At 36.4% G+C, this 20,095-nt stretch overlaps 4 protein-coding genes across 7 annotated transcripts; 3 read left to right on the forward strand and 1 right to left on the reverse strand.

The window, feature by feature from the left end:
* Positions 1-522: 522 nt before the first annotated feature.
* On the forward strand, positions 523-5,664 carry SSP5 (SCP1-like small phosphatase 5). 2 transcript variants are annotated; one of them, XM_059590234.2, is made up of 8 exons: positions 523-676; positions 762-817; positions 1,946-2,215; positions 2,989-3,125; positions 3,275-3,371; positions 3,518-4,072; positions 4,566-4,903; positions 5,147-5,664. In XM_059590234.2, the coding sequence occupies exons 3-8, from the start codon at positions 2,059-2,061 to the stop codon at positions 5,360-5,362; spliced, it is 1,500 nt and encodes a 499-aa protein (XP_059446217.1). In that variant the 5' UTR covers positions 523-676; positions 762-817; positions 1,946-2,058; the 3' UTR covers positions 5,363-5,664. The 2 variants fall into 2 exon arrangements, with proteins under 2 accessions (XP_059446217.1, XP_059446218.1); XM_059590235.2 differs by having other exon boundaries at positions 1,963-2,215.
* A 714-nt stretch (positions 5,665-6,378) lies between these two features.
* Positions 6,379-12,014, forward strand: ASY1 (DNA-binding HORMA family protein). The gene is made up of 22 exons (XM_059591900.2): positions 6,379-6,467; positions 6,580-6,636; positions 7,187-7,283; positions 7,386-7,454; positions 7,547-7,639; positions 7,796-7,922; positions 8,025-8,094; positions 8,237-8,278; positions 8,597-8,725; positions 8,816-8,929; positions 9,071-9,113; positions 9,223-9,267; positions 9,478-9,602; positions 9,771-9,783; positions 9,886-9,962; positions 10,056-10,157; positions 10,513-10,663; positions 10,759-10,835; positions 10,917-10,974; positions 11,091-11,257; positions 11,377-11,514; positions 11,621-12,014. The coding sequence occupies exons 1-22, from the start codon at positions 6,465-6,467 to the stop codon at positions 11,678-11,680; spliced, it is 1,857 nt and encodes a 618-aa protein (XP_059447883.2). The 5' UTR covers positions 6,379-6,464; the 3' UTR covers positions 11,681-12,014.
* Positions 12,015-13,560: 1,546 nt separating this feature from the next.
* On the forward strand, positions 13,561-15,339 carry LOC132177783 (Rubber elongation factor protein (REF)). Its single transcript, XM_059590237.1, has 3 exons — positions 13,561-13,666; positions 13,805-14,038; positions 14,696-15,339. Exons 1-3 carry the CDS (start codon positions 13,658-13,660, stop codon positions 15,149-15,151), a joined length of 699 nt encoding a protein of 232 aa, XP_059446220.1. The 5' UTR covers positions 13,561-13,657; the 3' UTR covers positions 15,152-15,339.
* Positions 15,340-15,689: 350 nt separating this feature from the next.
* LOC148586648 (NADH-ubiquinone oxidoreductase) lies at positions 15,690-18,165 on the reverse strand. Of its 3 annotated transcripts, none has more exons than XM_088515838.1 (3): positions 18,072-18,165; positions 17,275-17,582; positions 15,690-15,900 (listed from the first exon to the last, which is right to left on the reverse strand). In XM_088515838.1, the coding sequence occupies exon 2, from the start codon at positions 17,557-17,559 to the stop codon at positions 17,284-17,286; it is 276 nt and encodes a 91-aa protein (XP_088371964.1). In that variant the 5' UTR covers positions 17,560-17,582; positions 18,072-18,165; the 3' UTR covers positions 15,690-15,900; positions 17,275-17,283. The 3 variants fall into 3 exon arrangements, with proteins under 3 accessions (XP_088371964.1, XP_088371966.1, XP_088371965.1); XM_088515840.1 differs by having other exon boundaries at positions 17,275-17,574; positions 18,072-18,161; XM_088515839.1 differs by having other exon boundaries at positions 17,275-17,596; positions 18,072-18,134.
* Between the last annotated feature and the right edge of the window lie 1,930 nt (positions 18,166-20,095).

Here is a 20,095-nt window from a genome sequence, read left to right on the forward strand (position 1 = left end):
TTTTGATTTGAGGAGGCCCGACCTCACGGGGCGGAAGGTCAAATTTCAAATTTTCAAAAAAGATTCTCTTCCACGAGGCACTGCAGAAATGTAAATAATTCATATATGCCCCCACAACACAATACAATTTTGTCCGCTACTTTTCCGTTATTGTAAACAGGCCACAGTTGTCTGCAGCGGGCGCAGGGCAGAATTGCTAGTTACAGTCAAGCTTGTATAAGTAACACTTGGCTAGTGCCTGGTGCTCTGCTGGCAATGGGGTTATTCTCTAAATATCATGGAAGAAAGGGTACCTAGTAAAATTTCATGAAACAGAGGCCCCTATAGAAATAAAATTAGACAAACGCAGTCCTCCTCCTGCACAAAAAGACTCCCTTTCAAATTTAAATTAAAAGAGATAAAAGAGAAACACTCACAGATACACTAAAACTGATGGACTCGCTCGTCTAATATAAACCTTGCCATAAGAGGACACGTACCTAATAGGGAAAGCGAGTTCCCTATTTATTTGTAGATGCGAGAACTTAATTGCTCATAGACTCCTCAGCAAATATTTGTTTATCCTCACACCCCTTTGTTCAGACAAAACTAAATTTTCGATCCCTCATCATTTTCCCTCTCATTTTCCCAACCTTTGGAGGGAAAAACCTCCAAAACCGAGCTCCTGCTCACACTGGTGAACAAAATCTAGGGTTTTTGCTCCTCAAGTTTCACTCTTCTCATTCTTTGAACTAATTCACCGTTCTCATTTCTGATCACAGGTGAAGTCACCGCGATCTCGGTTTTATGATCTTTCTCGCGTTTGACTCTGTATCGGGTTAGTTCTCGACTTTTAGTTGATTTTAGCATAGCTTCTAATTTATTACTTGAATTTTGTTTTGATTTTAGGGTTTGCTGGGTTATAGTGCCTAGCTGGTTGCGATTTGTGATTTGTTGTTTTATTGGATGCTTGAATTTGGTGCTGATGTGGCGTTTTGTGTTTGGGGAATTCATGTGGGTTTTAGTTGATTTCTAGCGGTTTAGGGCTTTTTGAATTCCAAGCTTGTGATTCTGAGAGTGTTCTGTGGAGGGTCTAGGGTTTAAGCTTTAAGCTTTAGTTTATAATTCATGGGTATGTGCATGCTATGCAGATAAGAAGGCATATGAAACTCAGTAGAGAAATCGTTTAGATCCATATTTTCCGTTAAGATTGGATGTATTGGTTGGAGGAATTCTTAGAAGTTAATTTTAAAGCTCTAAGTTCTGTTTTAGAGCATGTGTTTCTGAATCTATGAATGGATTGGAGAAATTCTGGTCGAACTGAATAGCTTTCCCGTTTCAGAATGGAGGGCATCTTATTAGAAAAAAAAATGCTGTTATACATATTGTGCAACTAATAGAAGGGATATCTGCTGGAAGTAGTTTTAAATGAATATGAACGTCAAGAAGTCATGTGTAGTATTTTCAAGTGAATATTGAAAATCTGCCATAGAGAGCATACAACTTTGAGCTTTAGTAATTTCATGCTGCTAATGAAAGTAAATTTACAAGCTTTTTTTTATTTTTTTTATTTTTTTAAAATTCCTTTTCTCTGTTATTATTATTTTTAATCTATTATTTGTGCCATATAGGAATATTATGTGCATTATACTATGGTGTTGATAGCTCTCTATTAATAATTTTGCTATTGCATAAAAATTGTGATAATTGCATGCTTTTGGTAGCATTCTGTTATCAATATTAATATTTAGATGTGGTGGATTGTTAATATTTCCTCCCTACTGTTGTTGATCTTGCCAAACCTTTGGAGATGTAGAAGGTTGTGTTTGCAATTCTGAGTGTCTGGAGAGCCCTAAGCGTTTTTCTTTTTATTTTATTATCCCATTTTTTTCTGAAATGATACTCTGTTAAATCTCATAGATTGTCAATTGCTTTTCCACTAACCTTGGCTGGTGTTGTCTGATAGATATTGTCACGTAACAGGAGAGTTTGATCAGAGCCGTATTTTGAGTTGTTCTGCTGGAGCCAATTTGGTGTTGATAGCCATTTCAAAATTGGAGGATTCTTCCCAGTTGAGAAATGCAAACAAAGACAAAAAATTCCAGAGGAACTGCTGGTCGGGAGCATGCCAGTCCCAGAGTTTCAAGAGCTCAGCAGAAGGTATCTGAAAATGTACAAGCTGTAGAAAAGAAAGTTAAAGACTTGATTACATCTTCAGCTAGAAAGCAGAGACTTGGTAAATTGTTACCTTCTACTTGTTTGTGTGATAAATTTGATTAAACTTTCCACATGTATGTTTGTATAGAAACCTTACCATTGTTCCTGAGTTTTAATAGTTGGAGGTCACAAGTTTCACAAAAGGTTCATTTTGTGTGATCTTCGTGTCATCCATTGGGTATTGAAATGCTCTAAGATAGATTGTCTCATATATTAATCCTGGTTATATTCATAATTTCTTTCGGTCTTTTGTTTTACCAAGTCTTATATTTGCAGTTTACTACTTTAAACAGTTCCTTGCTAATAAGTTTAACACACATATTAGAGTATGTCACTTTACTTTTATGAGGTGGGGGTGGCAGTTGATATGATTCAAACTCTAAATGTTGTATAGGATACATGCATGGAACCATCTTGTAGCACTGCTCCTATGAGATCATGAAAACCCATATAATCATTTTAGGTACTTATATGAAATTAAAAACAAACCTATATATCACTGGCATCACACATATGTTGTCCTCTTTATGTCCTGTAATATATTTCATCATGTGCTTGCACAATATTAACAACATACATTTCAATATATTCAGTTAGTGAAATATAGTATAACACACAGATTATGGAATCTTCATGATTTTTTTCCCCTCTAGTCAAGTTCAATAAAACACAGTGATTTGAATGACCGCTAGCTGTTGTTATCTGTCCTTTTCGTGCACCTTTTCTTGTTTGTTCTCTTAATCTTTCCTTATCAAGTGAATTTAATTCTCATCTTCCCATAATAACTTTCAGTTGGTTCTCTTCCCAAGAAGAAGCGGGAGCCTGTTGTGGCAGCAAACTTGAATGCTAAGTATGAGTTGTTGCGTAATGAGTCTTCTGATGTTTGTTTGGGGCATGATGCTATTAATGATGCTTCCGTGGATTTTAAGGTAATTATTCAGTCATTCCTTGTGTTGCATGCTCATGTCTCTGTTTTTCTTGCACATGCTATCCCATAAAACCATCATAGGATGATTAGTGCGATAGCTTCACGAAATATCTAAGGTTCTCTTGTAAAACTTCTCAAAACATACTGCAGAGTTGCCATGAGGAACCTGCTCATCCCATTATGGAAACCATATTTTCTCCGTCGTTTCACATGGCTAAACATGCTGGGGAGGAAATCGCCAATGGAGGTTAGGTTATTAGAATTGATTCTTTAATTTAGAAAAATGTAACTTTGTTTCTTTTGAATACTTTCTATGGATATCTCAGAATACATTATTGTGCTTGTCTATTTTTTTGCCACATTATTAACTTCACTTTTTTCCCCATCTTCTAGTTGATTTTGTCAAATACTTTAGGAGTGGAGATCGAAATCAAGATCGTGAAATAGAATTTTCCCAAGTTGATGCATTGAATGTTCATATTGGTCAAGAAACTTCTGAATCCATTGTTGGGGAAGAGAACAATTACACCGAGAATACAGTTACTTCAATAACATTCCCTGTTGATATGGAATTAGATACAAAAAATTCATCTGAAAATTTCAATTCACAGACCCTTGGTGATCAGATGCATACTGTATGTAGAAATGATGTAGAATCTTGTTGTAATGTGGATTTGGAGGGAGCACATCTTTCATCTGAAGTTTCAGCCATATATCTTGCCATGAAAAATTCTAAGCTTGAATGTGTTGATGAGCATGGTCAAGATTCTATGTCAACTGATGTTTATGCGGAGGATGATCAATATGAGGAATTTGATGAATTTGATCCTTATTTTTTCATAAAAAACTTACCAGACTTGTCATCAGTTGTCCCAACTTTTCGCCCCATGCTACTACCGAAACAAACGCGGAGTTGCCCACCTACTACACTTGTTTTGGACTTGGATGGTAAGAAAATGCAAATAGTTATCTATTATCTGTCAGTTTCATTATTTATTTTCCAGTGATGGATGAGTCCTGTGGTGTACATTTGTAGTTTTCTTGGTTCTGTCATTCATCATAGTATTGTTTCCATCATTCAATTGATGGATGGAACATCAATAATCAGTTTTCTCCTTTTCAAATTGTGATGCATGTGCTGGGGAGTGGTTCCCAAAGCAAAAGCAATTGCTCCATGTTTTCAGCATTTGATATTTGATCAGATTGAAGTAGTGCCAACCAACCCTTCTTTCAACCCTCTCTCCCCCCCTCCCCCCTCTTGCGGGGAACTTTTCAGGGTGTCAAATATCAACAAAAAAAAAAAATTGGGTTCTTTCTTGTTTAAATCAGATATAATAATACTAGTGATTTACCTTGTTCTTGAACCTCCTTTGCTTGTTGAGGGTATTGCTTGAACTTATGCAATCTATGCTTGTATAATAAGAATGACTTGGATTTGCAGAAACTTTGGTGCACTCGACACTTGAACCTTGTGACGATGCAGATTTCACTTTTCCAGTAAATTTTAACCTCCAGGAGCATACAGTATATGTTCGATGTCGTCCATATCTCAGAGATTTTATGGAGAGAGTTTCCAGCCTTTTTGAGATTATTATATTTACAGCTAGCCAAAGTATTTATGCAGAGCAGCTACTAAATGTGCTCGATCCGAAGAGGAAGGTATTTCGTCATCGTGTTTACCGCGAGTCCTGTGTTTATGTGGATGGTAATTACCTCAAAGATTTGTCAGTTCTTGGTCGTGATTTGGCACGTGTTATCATAATTGACAACTCTCCACAGGTACTGTTGTACTTTCCTCTTTTACTTCTTCTAAGGGTAATTCTGCAAGTTGTGAATATCCTCGACTTAGAATAATTCTTTTTTCTTCTCTTCTTTTTATTTTTTTGTTCTGAAAAATATAACATTGAATTCATGCCAATCATGCAGCATATCATGGCATACTTATTTTTCATCCTCTACACAGAATATGCTCCATAGATGGAAATCTTGATTTTCTTAATAAGTGCGTTGGCTTTCTGTTAGGCATTTGGATTCCAAGTTGACAATGGAATACCCATTGAAAGCTGGTTTGATGATCGTTCGGATAAAGAACTGCTTGCAGTAATTCCATTTTTGGAGAGCTTGGTTGGAGCTGAAGATGTTCGGCCGTTGATTGCAAAGAAATTCAACCTTCGGGAGAAAATAGCGGCGGCTGTTTGTCCTCCTCTAAACTCAATCAGAGATCCTTTTGAAAGATGAGCCTTCAATGTGAATTCCAGTTCTACAGTTTGAATTGGTCCTGATTTCAATGAGAGAGAGAGAGAGAGGAGTTCGGATCGGGGCTCTAATCAACAGTTGGAAGCGTTTTATACACAAGGGATATGGCACCCAGAAGTGCTTCATGGATAAATTAGCTTTGGGAATAAGCGTTCTCAAACTATTAAACTATATATATGTATTTTGTTGGAAGGTGATGAAGATGGTTGTAATTGAAAACTTGTTGGTATTTGAAGATGGAAGGAATTAATGAGATTTTAATAAAGTGACAACAGTTAGTTATATTTTATTTGGCTTTTACTAAAATTATTGCTCTGATTTAACCTGCCATTATTTACAAACAATTGCGAAGCCCTAAATTCTTTATTTTATTTTGTTGTGATACCCGGAGTGCCTGTGAGATTTCCAGGTTCCTACTGATCGCTTGATCACTAGTCACTACCGTGACTACCCTACGCCAGATTCACTTCCGCTCTTAAAAAAGGGAAGCCATAATGTGCTTTTCACCCGTGCTCGTTTGCACCAAAATCTCCTGAAATTTTTTGTTCAAATTTCAGAAAATTTGAATATGAAACGAGAGAGAGTGCGGATTTTAGGGCTCGTACTCCTCTGTTTGGAATTCGAACAAAGAATTCGTGGGATCTCATTCTGCCCGTTTTACTCACTTTTACTTGAGTTTGGTCCATTTGGGCCACTTTGCATTAGACTTGCGGGTTTTTTTTTTTTCGTTCAAAGCATAAATTATTTTTATAATTGTAAAAACAATTATAATTATAAAGTAAACAATTTATAATTATAAAGTATAGTATTTATTTATAGAAAAAGAAAAAAAAAACAATGCCAGGTCTTTTTAAGCCTAACAAACTCTTTGTGCCAGTGCAGGTGACCAAGGGAAGTGGGGTCCATAATTTAACAAACTCCTTCCGCAAGCGCCCACGGTCTATAAAAGTACTCAATTCCTTTCACCTCCCGCCACATTGTTCATTCGGTAACGCCGATTCAAATTTTCAAAGAAAACGCTCTGTACTTCTCTCTCTCTCTTTCTTGCTCCGATTCTCAATTCTTCTGTGAAACCGTTGAAACCATGGTGAGCTGAGAAAGCTCTCTAAACTATTGCTTTCTACCTAATCTTCTTCTTCTTCTTCTTCGCGACTCTAGAAGTGCCAAATGCTCACTGTAACGTCATCGTTTTTCCTCAGGTGGTTGCACAGAAAGTGAAGGAAGCTGAAATCACCGAGCAGGACTCGCTTCTTCTGGTAATCAATGTTAGAATAACTATTTGCTCTATTTTCTGGCTTATTACTGCGAACAATTGCATTGAATGAAAATTGAGTTTGTTGCTGTTTTTCTAGTTTCCATTTCTCTCTGAATATACATCTGAGTTATTTTATTTGTTTTTATGATCCGACTCGAGTTGTTTTACTTTTTTTTTGATTTTCGGGGATCAATACTTGCATTAGTTAACGCATAAGGAATCGATAATCCATTTCTTCTGGCAATTGGAGTTAATTTTTTTGCTTAACTTGACAAAATTTGAATAGGCGATATGTATTTGAAAGTATGGATCAGATCTAACAAGTGAAGCTCGTTATAGTTTGCTAATGCATCCTTAACTCCGGCCAGTTAAACTTATTATGTAGACGTCTCCACCAATAAATTTTGGCTCAAAATGAATGAGACTCATTTCCTTTATCAGCTTGCTAGATCTTATAGCTTTGAGGCCAGGATAATGAATTAATAAACAGAGTGTGTAGAAATTGACTCCAATTATCAAATACTTTGATCGCTCTATGTTCAATCAAACAGACGAGGAACCTGCTCCGCATTGCTATATTCAATATTAGCTATATCAGAGGCATATTCCCAGAGAAGTACTTCAATGATAAGTCTGTCCCTGCTTTAGGTAAGCTCGTTTTAGTGAGATTTTATTTTTGTTTCGAGTTATTTTGGCAAAATTCAAAATATCGGTTGGTGATTTTCTTTGGAATAATTACGTCATCTTCAGAGATGAAGATCAAAAAACTCATGCCGATGGATGCAGAGTCTCGCAGGCTGATTGATTGGATGGAAAAAGGCACGTCTAGTCAGAGCCTCTTGATCTGAAAGAGCTTTTCTGTTCTTTATTTATTTATAGTTGATTTGATTTTACCTATACGGCCTTTGCAGGTGTATACGATGCATTGCAGAAGAAGTATCTGAAAACGCTTTTGTTCTGCATTTGTGAGACGGTAGACGGACCAATGATTGAGGAATACGCATGTAAGTTTTCGACAAACTTCATCATATCCTGAAAAATATGTTTAAGCAATTAATGAAACACTGATTTGTCACTGGGAAGACTGTATTGTGCTAAAAAGTAGTGAGATAGTGACATTTTTCTGAGGATTAATATATAGAATGTATCTGCTGCTGCAGTTTCTTTCAGTTACTCAAATTCTGATAGCCAGGAGGTTTCAATGACTTACAATCGCACTGGAAACAAGAAACAAGGTGAAGCATTCAAGTCTAACTCCGCAACTGAAGTTACTCCAAATCAAATGAGGTGATAAACATATTGGATTATGTCTCTCTTCGTTCCTGTTGTTTGGCTTGCAATTTTTGAAGTTAAGAATTCTGTTGATTTTAGACATGTTGGTTTTTTTAGGAGTTCTGCTTGTAAAATGGTTCGAACACTGGTTCAGTTGATGAGAACTCTGGATATGATGCCTGAAGAGGTAATTAATTCATGAGGCTAATTCTTGCATGACATGTGACATTTTCCTACGTTTTCTGCATATTGATTATGGTTCTATGAGATTTTGTGGATACTGGTGTACTGATACTTATGCATTTACTTTTTTTTTTTTTTTGTTTCAGCGTACGATTCTGATGAAACTCCTCTACTATGATGACGTAACGGTATGTTCTTTTAAATGTTTCCTTAGAACTTAGTTTCACGTACTTGTAATTGCTATTCCTAAATATAGATTAGGAAGCTAATTTGCAGTTCTGTCTTTGTGTGCATATAATTTCCATACTTTTGTAATTCTTATGGTTTTCCAGTGTGTTGGACATAATTATGACATTTGTGCAGTTGTATGTTTTTGTAATGAGAGTGAGGAATATTTTGTTACTTTTGAAAACACTAGTCAAGAAAGCATTTTAGATTTCATGTCTCTTCCCTCTTTGATGAGATACTCAACACGAAAAACAAATATAAATTATCTACCCTTGCAGCCTGCGGAATATGAGCCTCCATTCTTCAGAGGTTGCACAGAAGAAGAAGCGCATCATCCATGGACCAAAAATCCTTTGAAAATGGAGGTTGGGAACGTGAATAGCAAGCATCTTGTATTGGCTCTCAAGGTAAGAGATGAAAGTTGCAGGATTGACTTGATATTCAGGTCTGTAGTTCATATTTGGGATTCAGTATTGTTTAAATGATTATGTTTACAGGTAAAGAGTGTGCTCGATCCTTGTGAGGATGAAAATGAATATATTCAAGATGATGAAGTGAGCTTGGGAGCTGATTCTCTTCAAAAGGATGACTATTCCGAATCTGACACTGAGGTGAACTGACAACATTACTCCACTTTTACTTTTTTAATTTCTCTTTAAGATTAAACCAAGCTTGGATGATGACAACTTGATTTTGATGTACTGATACAGAAATTAAGTAAAAAACCTTGCTAATAAATTTTATTCTTTCAGGTTAACCATTCAGAAGAAGATCAATATATAGTTGCACCAGTCGGTAATCAATTGGAACTTTTTTCTAGTGTCCTTTTCTCCCCCCTATTTCGAACTTGCAGATGGTTTAAGTTTTGAGTAGATACTGGAAGTAACAATATTATTCTTGACAGATAAACATCAAAAACAGGAAGATAACGTTGGCATGGTTGATGAAGGTAACATTACATCTACACATTTCACACGAAACAAGAGTGATAAATTCAGAGATAAACTTGAAGACTAATGAAAGATCCATTAATGTTGTTTCTTTAAACTTAACCCTTTTTCTCTATTCCTTTTTCTTTATTTTCTTTCTAATTATTGAGGTTTTGTGGACCAACCACGGGCTGTGGCTGTTCCTGACTAGCGATTTATTGTATGTGCAGATGATACTCAAGATCCAGAGGAAAATGAACAACAATTGGCCCGGGTAAAGGACTGGATCAACTGCGTTCACCTCGATTCAGTTGAACTTACTGATGTTCTCTCAAATTTCCCAGACATCTCAGTGGTAAGGATCCCTACTTTTTGTACTCTTTTGTACAAATTAGCGGCAGAGTTAATTTCAGTGCATTTAGCTACTTCGATTAAATTTCAATTCCATTTTTTTTTTAAAGTTTATTATAGTTCCCAGTTCATGTAATATTAATGATATTGTTTTGTATTATTATAAATGCAGGTTTTGACCGAAGGTAAATGGAGGCTTTGTTCCAAGTTAAAGGCAAAGTGCATTCAGTGATGCATATGTTGAGATTAATAACAATTTTCTTACTTTCTGACTATAACTATTTCAGAAATCATGGATAAGCTGGTTAAGGAGGGTGTTCTATCGAAAACTGGAAGGGACAGATACACCATTAACAAGGAAAAGGTTGTTTTTATCTCTTTTCCCCCTTTAATAATATTGAAGGCTGTATCTGTATCTGCTGGTTGGCTCATACTTTATTTTATTTTTACATGCTAGAACTCTGACTATGAATTCACAATGGTGAAAGAAGAAAAGGATGGTCAAGGAATCCCTATTGGTGGCAAAGGTCCCCAGGTCGAAGATCACTTGTACATGAAGGTGGGATTTGTTTTATTCTGTTTGCCTTTGTTCGTGGTCTAGGGAGTCAGCTCCCATCCACATTGTTAAAGCAGTTCCCTTTCTGATTAACATTTGTATGTTGTATGCATGTGTCCACAATAAGAACTAAATCCAGCTGTTGAATTCGGCCCATCAACTTCGTATTTTGGTCGTAGCCATTTTGCAAAATAAGTTGTATTCATCCCAAGGTTCTCTGGTCGGTTTGAATAATAAAAAGAAGAATCTCAGATAACTATAATCTGTTTGTTATGTTATAAGATTGTTGGGAAAGGATGGTAGATATTGCGGTTATGTTCTTGATGGCATTTCCTGACTTTATTGTTCACTATTTCAGGCTCTGAATCATGCTCTTACAATGAAATATGTTACCGTTGCAAAGCTTCAGAGCAAGCTCGAAGGAGAAGCTAACCAATCAACTGTGCGCAAAATAATAACTAAATTGGCTCAAGATGGTTTTGTTGAAGCCAAAGGCAACCGAAGGCTAGGTTTGTGCAGCCCAATTGAAAACTCTGTGCTTGGCATATTTTTGCATGATTAGGTTCGTTCTATTTACTTTTCTTTCATCTATTTTATAACATAGGTAAGCGAGTGATCTATTCTGAAAGGACTAAGAAAAAGCTCCAAGATATGAAGAAAGCCTTGAACACTGAGGCTATGGTATTATAAATTTTCTTTGTGTGCATAGCTGCATCTTATTCAAATGTAATGTACTATTCTTTGACTCTAAGAATTGAACAGGATATGGATAATAATGAACCACATAACAATTCCGGCCATGGGGAGATCCAGACAATAGGTACCTGACTATAGTTTTTTTTTTTTTTTTTTGGTTGGCTTCAAGTTCAGCTTTACAACTTTTCCTCTATCTTTACATTAGCACTTAACCTACAATATATGCTCCATTGATAACAGAGAACAACTACAATGACATGTCCACTTGTGGTGCCCTGCGCTCGATTGGATCAGATCTTACACGCATGAGAGTGAGATCTGACGTGAATCAGAATGGCCCAATCAGGAGTAACAATACAATTTCAAAGACAAAGGAGCATGGAAACACTCCCACTAGTAGGGCCCAGGTAATATTACCAATATAGACATGAAGCACCTACTCTTTTCTGTTAACAATTATTATGTCTTGCAATTGGAATGCTCCCCACTGCCACCTGATAAGTAATTTACTCTGGAAATTGTGCAGCCAGTTGCTTCAAGAGAGAGTTTTGTGCCAGGATACGAGAACGGCAGAGCAAACGGAAACACAAATTGCTGTGATGAGGTGGATGCACTTATCGGCAGTAGGTCTAGTCAAGATAGGCGATCCAGAAAAACAAGCACGGTATACTGTTAATTAATCCTTACCCTAAAAGTTTATTGTCGCCATGCCCAGCTACTAAAAAGCCATGTTTCTAAAATATTGGACCTGTAACTTTTCTCCTTTGCAGGTTAGGGAGCCTATTCTTCAATATGTGAAGCGCCAGAAATCTCAATCCCAGGCTGCCTGAAAAGCTTTGGAAATGTGGTGCTACTTACTATATTGCCTTTCTAAATAGTTTCTTGAGTTTGCTGTTTTCCACTTATATATGTGGAATTTATAGAAGTAACTTTTTCTATGACCTTCGATAAGATATCACAGAGCTTGACAGCTCACACATCTCCTCGGTAGGGCGGTGGCCCAAGGAAAAAATTAGCGTTTCTTTCTATTTGTCTTGGCATGATGGTGGGTGAGCGGTATGAATGTCTACACAATTATGCAATCTCTTGTACTGTGACTTTTGGTATTCAAGGATCCTTTTCATCATATTGAAGCAGCCAATAGGGCAATGGTATTTTAGAGAAAATTTGTGCTTAACCAACTATAGGAATATATACTCGCCCAAAATTCTTGAGAAAATGCCAGAGTTCAGTTAGGAAGATAACGTATCTAACAAGTTTAAGAAACATCAATGGAAGTATGCATATGCTTCTTAAAAAATGGAGCTGGAAAGGCCTTAAATGTTGTTGGTAGAATTAGCTGTGAAGAAGGTACAGTCTAATGCTTTAAGCAATGCCGATTCACAGCCTAGCGTTTGAGAAGGTCAAAATTTATGTGAAGGAAATGAAATGTTAGCATTTTTGGTAGCTGATGCCTGATGGAGTGATGGTGATGTTTGGGCAGGAAAGGTGAGAAATAGCTCACCTAGACGACTACATTATGCTGCATTGTTGTTTTGTGCATGGGGTAAACTTTCCAGTTAGGTAGAGATGCTCCTCGAAGGTCCCAAAGCCTACCCGCATGTACTATTCTTAGACAGATCAGCGTTACTGTAGCATGACAAAGCCCCCTAAGCTTACAGCCTCGTAGTAAAATAGTAAAAACAGCCGTGTTTAAGAACAGAAACACTGAAAAAAGATTCCTTTTCCTGCCAAAACATGTGGCCCCAGGTAAAGCAAATGATGATTAATTATATCTTATCTATTGAACTTTATTTTGAGCAATAGGTTGCAGCCCACAGATTAGTCTTTAAAATCAGATTATTATAATAATAATCCTGCCGGGATTAGATTAGATTTTCCTAATGAACTTCAGTGGGATGGAATAGGTTGTCGGATGTACAATGTATCTGAAAGGAAAGGATAATTTAAGAAAAAGAAAAACTGGACTATGATTACTTAATGTATTTGACCTCATCCCCTGCTTAATCCCGTAATTGATTTTTAATGTCTTGTCATAACTATTTTTTTATTTGAGAGTGTATGAGTAGTGTTAGGAATAATACAATTTTTTGTTTTTTTTTTTTACATGTATGTACAAGAAAGGGAGAGAGATTCGAACTAGTAACGTCTGCTTTATTAAATGTGATCCCATACAATTGAGTTATCTCTTGAAAACTACAATATAATTTGTAAATATAAAATATTACAAAATAATACGATTTAGTCGATTGAGCTACCTCTTTACTACAAAGTCATTTACAAAATTAATGTGTCACTTTATAATTAAATAATACGATATACAAATGTAAATATAATAAAACAAAACAAAATTTAAACCTTAGAATAAATTCTCAGTAAATTCACTTGTCTTCCGAAGCGACGAGGTGAGCGATGCTATGAGGCCCTTCTTCCCTCAGCCAATGGGGCCCAGACACCCACAAGTCCATAAAGGAAGGTTCCTAGAGAATTCCGTCCAACGTGTCAGCAAGCACCACGTGTCCTTCCCGGAACCTCTAGGCTCTAGTTGGCCCTAGAACACTCTTCCATCTGGGCCCCACCCCCCTTAAAAACCAACAAATTTTGTTCACTCGACTCAAGGGCCCATACTCAAAACCCAATCAGAACCCATACCAACCGTCAGATCTCGCGCACATAGCAAAAGGCTGTTGCGTCGCCGTTACTATAAATACGACCGTCTGCCCCCAGAAGTCTGATATTTTTCAGTTACGACTTGAGCACGAGAATCTGCTTTTAACCAAACGCAAAATATAGTTCTTTGATTCGCAATGGCCACGGTGAGCTCTTTCTTCGTTGTAAAATTTCCCTTAAAAATATACTTTTCTTAATCTTAAATCTATTCCTTACTCGTTTGAAGGATTTGTATTTCTTTGCCTTAACCAGAGGTTATTGTTATTGGTGATGTTTGCAAACAGGAGATGGAGACTGAAAGAAAGAACCAGGAACTGAAGCACCTAGGGTTCGTGAGGTTGGCGGCGATCCACGCGCTGGTGTGCGCCTCGAGTCTGTACGATTACGCGAAGCAGAACTCGGGGCCTCTGCGATCAGCCGTGGAGACCGTGGAGGGCGCCGTGACCGCCGTCGTGGGCCCAGTGTACCAGAAGCTCAAGGGCGTGCCCGATGATCTCCTTGTTTTCTTCGACAATAAGGTCCCGAAACTTCGAATTTTGATCTTTTCCTTCTGTCGGGATCGACGATTTTCATTCATGGATTCTTTATTTGTTATTTCGTTGATTTGATTTGCCTTCTCAGATTTTGGGATGCAAATCCTATTATTTTTCCTAATGTTCCAATATGCAATTAGTTTGGAATCGTAAAACGGATCATTCATGCTATCACTGATCATAATGGTATCGTTGCTCCATGTTTGTTTTTCCTCTGCTCTTTTGCTTCCTCACTCTGTTGGAGTGTCTTAGACTACTGTTTGATTTTATAGTTGCTTTGGTTACAACGTAGGAGTTGTTTACTCATTATTATCCTCTAGATTTCTTAGTCTACGCCGCAGTCCTTAAAATCCTAACCAATATTTTTAATTAGATAGTTAGAATGGGTCTGCATATTTGTTTAGAAGTTAATAAATCCCGCCACAATCGTATAAGGGCTGAAAGCGTAATACTTGAAAAAGTCACTGAAATCAACATGCATGTGATCCGGACATGCTAATGAGTAATGATTGAAATCTTCTTAGTCTAAACTGATCAATTGCGAGCGTTGGTGCTCATTCATCTAGTTTTTTATTTTTCATTTTTCTGATGAACATTGATGGAAGTATTTCGTGGAACTTATAAATTGTTTGATTACTACAGGTAGATGAAGCTTCGCACAAGTTTGATGAGCATGCTCCACCTTTCGCAAAGCATGTTGTGAGCAAAGCTCATAGTTTGGTTCAGAAGGCATCTCAAAAGGCTCAGAAGCTTGTAAATGAGGCTCAAACTGGGGGACCTCGTGCTGCTGTGCATTATGCTGCTTCAGAGTATAAGCAGTTCCTTGTGTCCCAAAGCGTCCGGATGTGGGTTGGGCTGAGCCAATGTCCACCCTTCCACACGGTGACAGAGAAGGCAGTGCCGGCAGCTGCCAACTGCTCAGAGAAGTACAATCGCGTGGTGAAGGACATGACCCAGAAGGGTTATCCCATCTTTAGCTATTTGCCTTTAGTTCCTGTTGAGGAGATATCCAAGGCAGTCAAGAAGGGAGAGAGTGGAAAGGAAGGAGTAGCAGCAGCATCTGCTGGACATAAATCAGATTCTTCTGATTCCGATTAATGGAGTTTCCGTTTTGTCTAAATCAAATCTGTTTGCGTTCTCTTTGTAGTCTGTTTCGACTGTAAATGACTCCTAGACTCAACTCCTGTCCAAGTATGAGTGAAAGTGAATGATTTTCAGCGTAATTGGCTGTGGTTCAGATGAATGTTCGTAGTGCATAATCTGATTCTTCCATATCTGTTCGATTCTATTATTTGTTAATTGGTTCCACCTTTTCACCTATCAGGTTCTTCCTACTACTGGCCGCCTCTATTGCACGCAAAACTCTAAATGCAAGTTTCCATGATTCCCTTCGCTTCTGTCAAAAATATTCTTTACCTTCTTGTAAAAGGTTGTTCCAATAATCCCCCAAAAGGCAAATTGGCATTTACTCCTCTTTAAGATAAAGGCTTCTCCAAATTAAAGGTAACGGACAGGACAATGGTCACATGCTACAAGGAGTTAAATGAAAGTTGAAACGGTGGCTAGGGCATATACTTAGTCAACTAGGATTCAACCAAAAACTTCTTGAATCATTTTTGCCATGAGATTGCTAAAAGACATTAACTCAAATCAGTATGATAATAAGCATTGCAAAACAGTGTCTTTTATACCACCAGAGTTACACGGATACTTATTCAAACTCATTACAAACCAACTGATGCTCCTGCACCGTACATTGTACTAACATTCGACAGAATAACAAGCTTAAGTTTCTCCTTTCCATTAGGAAAAGCTTTAATTCACTCCGCAGATGGCATATGAGATTTCTGCATCAATAAACAAAATTAATGAATAAACCACAGAACAATTTTAAATGAAATAAATTGATTTTCCTGCTCATTTCAGATACGATGTCCTCATTGACCTTGCAATGGACCAAGACCCCATGTCAGATTCATCAACAATTATTAGAAATGATTAGCATACCAGAGAGTCATATTGAACGAAAATTGAAAGTGGATTCTAGTTCCCGTGGGAAAAAAATTAGGTATTGTTAGTACAACTTAATGAAAGCAGAAAACTCATGTGCAACCTTTTTTAGGGATCAGAATGTCACAGTTTGATGTTCCTTTAAGAAACTGAAACAGTATTATGTTTAGCAAACTCGATGGAAACAATATAATTACTTTTAGCAGATAGTTGTTAGCAAATTCAAGTTCAAGTAGATGTGATTATATTTTCCCAATCCCTCCTATATTAAAAAAGTGTGTAACATGATAAGAAAAATTAGATGCAGGGGTTTTGCAAATACTAAAGAATGGGTTAAATCGGTGCTTTTGAAAATAATTTCATTTGATTTCGTTCTAAGGAGTAAAAGGGAACTTCAAAAGGTGATTATATCACCTGAAGTAGTCCACAATTACATACACTGCCACCATAATATGCTATGAAGACATACGCAATATAAGTCATGACTCTGCTGGTAATGGATCTACATGATCTAAACAATCGGAAAAGTATCATATAGACAGTCTATTCCTTATGCAATGGAGTTATCCTATCAATACAAAACAAAGCAAAATCATCTCTTCAGTGCAATGATAATACAACATAAAGAAAAAGTAGATAAAAATTTTCCTTATTAGTTCTACATTCCTTGTACTTTTTTATTATCAAAGAAAAATTACGGTGTGGAGGTTAAATCGGCATGAAATCACTGACAGAAAGACATCACTTAGGTAAAATGTATCATCAGAAGCAGCTTGCTAGTTTTGCCCTTGGCAAAAACTCCAACAATTTCATCTCTGAAGCCATGAATATATATTATCATCAATATCTGTACGATACTTTTGGTCGCTCAATTCATGCCAATACAAAGCCTTCTAGAATATGTGCATCAACAAAAGACACAAATTTTTCCAACTCCAAAATTTTCCAAGCTGAACCATTCACATGCCATGTGAATAAGAGAAACACACTCATTTGCTCTATTCAATTTCCTCTCCAATCATTAGAAATCCTTTATACTTTTTATTCTCAGACAAATCGCACATGGAGATATCCCACCAGAAGGCAGAAACAAACACTAAATCATTCCAACAAAAACTAAAGGTATCAGAAACATTCCACACCACAACATCATAATCTTCAAAATAAATGTCATCGATCTCTTCAAATTCAATAAAAGCTGAGAATATGACCTTATTCGTTCATTTGGGGGTGTCATGGACATGCTGAAGAAGGTCATCATAGGGGTCCCTCCGACCGGGCACCTGGCTGATCTGGGCATCCCACCTCAGCTGAGAATTGTGGCGCTCGAAGGTCCAGAACCCATAAGGACGTAGAGGGTAGCTCCACATCTCCTTGGTCTTGTTGCACCGATCCTTCACTGCATACAAGTGCTCCCTGAATTTCCTGTCCCTCTCCTTAGGGTCCTCCATCAACCTCAGAACCAAATTCTCCGCAAACTCCATTATAAATCCCATCTTTGATCTCTCTTCCTGAACACCTTGAATCAAAACCCTAACGTAATCATTGATTTTTTAATGAGATTTGCCCTAGCTTTAATTAATTATTGACAACCCCTATTTTATGCATTCAGGTTACATTAGAAAACCGATTCAACAGTACAACAAACAAAGACTCAGTTTGTCTGATCAGAAAATTGAAGAAAAAATAAAGACATGCAATCAAGTAACATAAAACTTGATGTTTATCTGATTTCCCAGAAATATAGGAACTTTATCTCAACAAAGTCAATAGGGTTTTTAGGTTCAGATGAGTCGCAAGTCCGACTTCCTTGAGCCAATAAAATGAATTTTCTTTTCTTTTCCTATATTTTATCAGCAACCAAACAGATCAGGTGGTTTCCAAATGGAAAACCGAGTAAACAATATAAAAAAAAGGACCTCATCAACTGAAATTTACAAAAAGTGAAAAACGAAATCGAAATCGAACAACATTGTTTCGGAAAATACGATGGGAAATTGATATTTACCTGGTTGAAGCTTTAAGAATCGCGAAGCGGAACAGTGTGTTCTCCAGGGTCAGCTAAAGCTAAAATAAATCGCTTTGCGAAGTCTGAAAATGTACCTGAAACCACGGCCCAATGGGCCTAGCAGTTGAGCCAGGTTGGGATAGTGGGATAGTTAACTGCCTGGGCACAATCCCATGATCTGCGGCAATTCAAGCATTCGGCCCAAAAGACGAAGGATTTTAAAAATTTTAAGGTAATTCTATGATTGAGTTTTTTAAATTTTAATCCCTATTTTTAATTAATTAGTTTAAATTTTACCATCTAATTATTTATTACCTTTATAAAATCTAAATTCATTATATCTTATACTAGGGTGATTCCATTTCATTCTATTAATTAAATAGATGTGTCCAAAATTAATGTAATTCTACATGCATTTTTTAATAAAAACATATAATTTTCACATGTATTTTTATTAAACTATATGATTCTCACGTTCATTTGTTAACATATTTTAATTTAATATATTTGATTGAAAAAAATTTCTATGGAGGAAAACTTATCCTTTTTTTTTTTTTTTTTTTTAATTTTTCTTAACTAACTGATTCCTAACAAATTTGTAGTTAGCACCTAGCTAGCACCCTTCCCGGCAAGGATTCTTTTTGTTTTAAGTAAAATAAAAATGAATCATTTTCATTTTATTTGATTTTATCTAATGATGTACATAATGACACGTCAATATATTCTTTTATTCATCACGTGGCATCATGATAAAATAAAATAAAATTTTGATAACGAAATGGCTCCTCACTTAAGACGGAGAGAATCCTATTGCAACGCTTGTGAATCCCGTTGGACACACCACGTAAGCTTCTTTAATCTCAACCACCTTATAATTGTTTTTTTTTTTTTTTTTTTTAATATTCACGTATTTGGCCATTGGGACTACGCAAGGGATTCATGGGCGAGATTGTGATTGTGAGGACTGGCCATGGTTTATTTATCAACGTACGTAAAAGATACCCATCTGCATTTATTTTGTGATTGAGTAACTTGTGTTTGTGGGAGAATAACGAATGCCCATAAGTTGTTTGATGAATTTCCTCAACAAAATGATCTGCCACCATATAATTGGTGAAATAATTAAGAGAGATATATTGCCATGATTTTGAGTAATATTCCAACACTAGTCATGTGTAATATAAGAAATATAACTTTCATTCAATAGGAGTAGACGGTTGGTTAGGTATTTTTCTTTAAATAGTTTGCAGAAGAGGGAAGAGGGAAAAGAGAGAGAGAGAGAAGCATTAAGCAAGGGCTCAGTGTGTACATGATAGGATTCCCATTTAATAATATTTGTCTTAATTTTTCTCTTTGAGAGACCAAATAAAAAAAATAATAATAAATAAATAGAAGCGTTCGTGAAGGCATGTCAGGAAGCAACAACCGGTTTGGTTAGAGTTAAGGTAGGTCAGTATTAGAAATGCAATATGTGTTCTGAAGTTGCTTACAGCGAATTAGCAATTGGTTAGGATATACCCTTCACCTTTGATTCCTTCAAATGCCCGGTTCCAGAACTAGCCATATGAAATTGCCTGTATGACATGACTTTGCATACAATTTGAAAGAGCAACTTGTCCTAAAAAAAATCAACCTATTCAACAACAAAAACATTTTTTTGACTAACCCTTTTTCCATTGCATATATCTCCAAAATTTAAACGAAAAAAAAATCACTCTAATGGAACAACCGTGTAAAAAATTATGAACTTCTATTTTTTTTTTTTTATTAAAAAAATAGAGGTTTTATTGGCATTTAACAGCATTTTCTATAATATGTTTTCAACAAACCGGCTTTGGTCATTCTAATATATATATATATTTTCTATTTAAGGCGTTTTTGGAATATTTTTTCGACAAACAGAAGTAAACCTCGAAATATGCATGCTAGCCACAAAAGAAACCAATAACAAAAACGGTGAGTTTTTCATCCAAAAGTAATAAAAGCCGAAAGTTATAATGAAAATTAGATGAAGTAGATGGGTT

The sequence above is a fragment of the Corylus avellana genome, chromosome 4 (genome assembly GCF_965113065.1).
Source record: "Corylus avellana chromosome 4, dhCorAvel1.hap1.2, whole genome shotgun sequence".
Lineage (NCBI taxonomy): Eukaryota > Viridiplantae > Streptophyta > Magnoliopsida > Fagales > Betulaceae > Corylus > Corylus avellana.